A 4,320-nucleotide genomic window follows, 5' to 3' on the forward strand; every position below is an offset into this window, starting at 1 on the left:
CTCCTTAATTATGTCAATTATGTAACTACTGTATCATAACATTCCTTTAAGTAAATACCGTACATATCCACATGCCTTATATTTATTTATATTTCTACTCTGATATTTATACTATTTGTGCAACTGCAACACAGTTTCCCTTCAGGGATCAATAAAGTATTTCTGATTCTGATTTACATTTAGTCATTTTTAAAGCTAAAATATCAGAACATTTGCTTTCTTCAACTTTCAACTGGAAGAATGTGATGCTTTTGTCTATATAAAGAGTAAATAAATTAAGGTTTTGTTGCAGTTGTATGACTAAAATGTGAACATGTGTATCTGCAGAATGAGCAGTTTCAGAGATGTTTATCTTTATTTATATTTAATATTTAATCCAGTTGACCTTTAAAATTATATCAGATGTAAGGAAATTAAGAACATTCAAACCTCCTTTGTTGTTTGGATTACATAAGGTATTTTTATTTAAATAGTGAGGCCAGATGAACTACTCTAATCCTTCAGATTTGGACAAAAGTACGGACCGAGTGATGAATCTCTCATGAGCCGTCTATCAAATTTATTTTTAACTTTTGGAATGAGAGGTTGAAAATTGGATTTCTTCTTGTCTGATTCTGATTCTTCCTCTTTAACAGGAATACACCCAGATTCTGTTGTTTTTCTGTTGCTTTGTTTGAGCGGAAAAAGGGTAAAACTTTTAATATGATATATATTTATCCTGAAAATCATCTGTCAAGAAAATAGCTGTATCATCAGCTAGCTGGCAACATTTTTATTTATTTCCCAAATGTTAGAGTATTTTAACTCAAAGAAATAATTAACCATCTTTTTAACCAAGCAGTGCAATGAATTACACCATTTTAACTTAGTTTAGTTAGTTTTAACTTGCACATTTTTAAATATCTTTTAACCTATGTATCCTCGTTCAGTGTATTCAAAATATCACAGTTATAGTCAGAGCCAGGGTTGTGTAGGCTAGAGCAGAAAGAGAATATTAACCTATCATGTCAAACCAAACCAAAAGAAGCTGTTAGTCGTTATGAGAAACCTCAAAATAATAACTCTTAAAATAATGGCATAATATCCTGCACTAACCCGTTATTTTGAAGAAGTAGATAGTATGCCTATCATTATTTTGAGATAAAAAAGCCTTCTAGGTTTCTAATTATAAAGACTTACAGTCTTTTGTCATCACATTGGCGGAAAGTGGCTTCCACAGACCGACATTATCATCTGAAGCTTTAAGTGTCAAATTTTACAACTTATTTGCAATCCCACATTTCCTTTAAATTGCAAATAATTGTTACATTGTGTACAGCAGAAGAGAAGAAGAGAGAAATATTAACCTGTGTTTGGAGGCCCATCGTGTCAAATCCATCATGTGAAGGATCAATGCAGCGGATAAACCTGTCAACCTTCACACCCAGCACCCAGTGTGTTTACCACCACTGAAAACTCCCCCATTTTAAACTAAATAAAACCCATTAATGCAGTGATTTCACTTTAATTCTATTCTCACACGTCTCTGCTTACTTGAACATCACTGTCACACTTAATTCACATTACTTTTAAATATTTTTAAAGACAAAATGTGAGGAAAACTCGCTGCGAGTAGTCCAAAATGACTGTGTATCCGTAAGGTTTGAAGCCTCCTGTAATCAAATAAACGAGTCCTCGTCACCAGACATGAGCTCAGTGTGAAGGGGAGAAGGTTTTCACTCTGCTACAACAACTATTGTGCTTTAAAATGTTTCTCTTCTATGCATTTTATCCCCAAATTGTGAAAGAGAAAACACAAAGTGTCGCCACATTTTCAGCAGGGCAGCGGCGCGGCTGTGGGTTGACTCTCCACGGTTCTCATGGGCTTTATATAAGTCCCGCCTCGCGCCCGAGCTGAACACAGCAGACTGAAACTCGACAGAGAAACACTCAGACATGGCAGAAGAAGCTCCAGCAGTTCCCGCGGCGAAAGCCCCGGCTAAAGCCCCCAAGAAGAAGGCAGCTCCCCGGGCAAAGAGCGACGGACCCTCCCTCCCGAAGCTCATCCTCGACGCCGTGACCGAGGCCAAGGACCGTAAAGGCACCTCGCTTCCGGCCATCAAAAAGACGTTGGCCACCAAAGGAATCGACCTGGAGAAGGCCAACAAGCGCATCAACACCGCGGTGAAGAAGCTGGTGACCGACGGAAAGCTGGTCCAGAATAAAGGGATCGGCGCATCCGGGTCCTTCAAGCTCCCAAAGTCTCAGACCACAGCTGCCAAGCCCGGCAAGAAAGCCCCCGTTAAAGTGAAGAAACCCGCCGCCAAGTCCCCGCAGAAGAAAACAGCAGCTAAGAAAACACCAGTGAAGAAGACTGCAGCCAAGAAAACCGCCGCTAAGAAACCAGCAGCCAAGAAACCAGCAGCCAAGAAGTCTCCTGTGAAGAAAGCGGCCAAAAAGCCAGCAGTGAAGTCTACTCCCAAGAAGGCTGCCCCTAAAAAGGTCGCGAAGAAGAAGACCCCCGTGAAGAAGGCTCCGGCAAAGAAAGTTGCAGCGAAGAAGTCCAAGAAGTGAAGTGGCTCTTTAATCTGCACTCAGTGCACCAAAAGGCTCTTTTAAGAGCCACCACAGACTCACGAGAGAGCTGTTGTCCTACAACATCATGTCTGTTTCTATTCAATCAAAACACGTTGATCTTACATTATGCTAATGAGGAGTAATCTATTTGTAGTTACATTAATGCATTCAAAGAACAGAATTAATTAGAATATATTTCCCAACCTTCCTTCAGAGTTTTATCTCCTGATGGCGCTAACACACCAGTTAGTAACACTACATCTTCTGAATTTAGTCACAGATTCAAGTAAGAGTTCTCTTTTCATTGTTTTATTTATTAAAAACATGTTGCTATACATCAAATCTTTAGGTTAATAGTAATTTATTTGCTGTTAATATTAATGTGCTACATTTTCAAACTTAAAAATGTGATTAGATCATTTACTTATTTATTATATACATATATTAAAATGAATGTAAGGGTCCATATTCAAAAGAAGAAGCATGTGATGATCAACACTATTGTTTCATCAACTTTACACTCAATGGATCTTTCAGATTGTAAATCACATTATAACACACACCTTTTAGATTTTTATATATTGCGGTCCCATTGAGATTAATCCTGTTTTTAAAGAGAGACAAGAAAGGCAACGACATACATGTGAAACCACAGTTAATATTATTGTAAATTCAAAAGGAAAAAAATTTATAATCGACTTTCTGTTTTAACTTAATACCTGATCTCTATGTGACATTTATTTAACATGGAGGTAAAACCTTTGGGCTATTAACAGTTACTGGCTAAAACATTTACAAATAAACATAGATACCTATTTAATCACGTGTGTTTCAACGTCCACTTAGACAATTTATTTAAACCGGATAGGTTACATATTCCGTCAAGTTATAAAGAAATAACTATAATATCCCAGATTGCACATGAAAATGTGTACTAAAACGATTCATTGTCAATTTTTTTGACAATGTGATGTTTATAAATTCTACAGATTTCTCAAATTAATTAAAATCTAAACCTAAAGTTACTTAATGCTTAGTAAAATGTGTGATAAATCATTTTTCTTCAAGAAATCAAAACCAAGTGTTAAGCTTTATCTTATTCCTATTATTATTTCATGTGTATTGTATCCTAGTATTTCATTCATATTTATATTCTGTGCTGTGTGACTGATTTTGCTGTTGTAAGACCATCATTTCCCATTTTTGGGGATCAATAAAGTTATCAGTTATCAGTCAGAAACTCACACAAGGACCATATAGGTCAATGGAAGAAACTAATTGTAAAAAAAAGAAGTAAAAATGTACAAACATCACATCTGTCTGTCTGTTCCAACCCGTAGCCTACATATTTTAACATTGATACAGCTGCTGTTTGAATTTTACTTTGTCCAATAGTTACTTAGCTAAAGCCCGCGTGTCTCCCGGTCTGGACCAATCAGCGCCGCGCTGGCTCCGGCAGTTCCTTTATAAAGCCGCTGCTCAGCCCGAGCACTATTCTTTCTTGAGCTGTGAACACAGAAAAGACTGAGAAACTAAAATGGCAAGAACCAAGCAGACCGCTCGTAAGTCCACCGGAGGCAAAGCCCCCAGGAAGCAGCTGGCCACCAAGGCTGCCCGGAAGAGCGCCCCGGCCACCGGCGGCGTGAAGAAGCCTCACCGTTACAGGCCCGGTACCGTGGCTCTGAGGGAGATCCGTCGCTACCAGAAGTCCACGGAGCTGCTGATCCGCAAGCTGCCCTTCCAGCGTCTGGTGAGAGAGATCGC

The 4,320-nt window shown here is 38.5% G+C and overlaps 1 protein-coding gene across 1 annotated transcript; it reads left to right on the forward strand.

Moving 5' to 3' along the window:
- The first annotated feature begins 1,779 nt into the window (after positions 1-1,779).
- LOC116687773 (histone H1-like) lies at positions 1,780-2,639 on the forward strand. The gene has a single exon (XM_032513381.1). The coding sequence runs from the start codon at positions 1,936-1,938 to the stop codon at positions 2,551-2,553; it is 618 nt and encodes a 205-aa protein (XP_032369272.1). The 5' UTR covers positions 1,780-1,935; the 3' UTR covers positions 2,554-2,639.
- Positions 2,640-4,320: the final 1,681 nt, after the last annotated feature.

Source organism: Etheostoma spectabile, chromosome 4 (genome assembly GCF_008692095.1).
Source record: "Etheostoma spectabile isolate EspeVRDwgs_2016 chromosome 4, UIUC_Espe_1.0, whole genome shotgun sequence".
Taxonomy (NCBI): domain Eukaryota; kingdom Metazoa; phylum Chordata; class Actinopteri; order Perciformes; family Percidae; genus Etheostoma; species Etheostoma spectabile.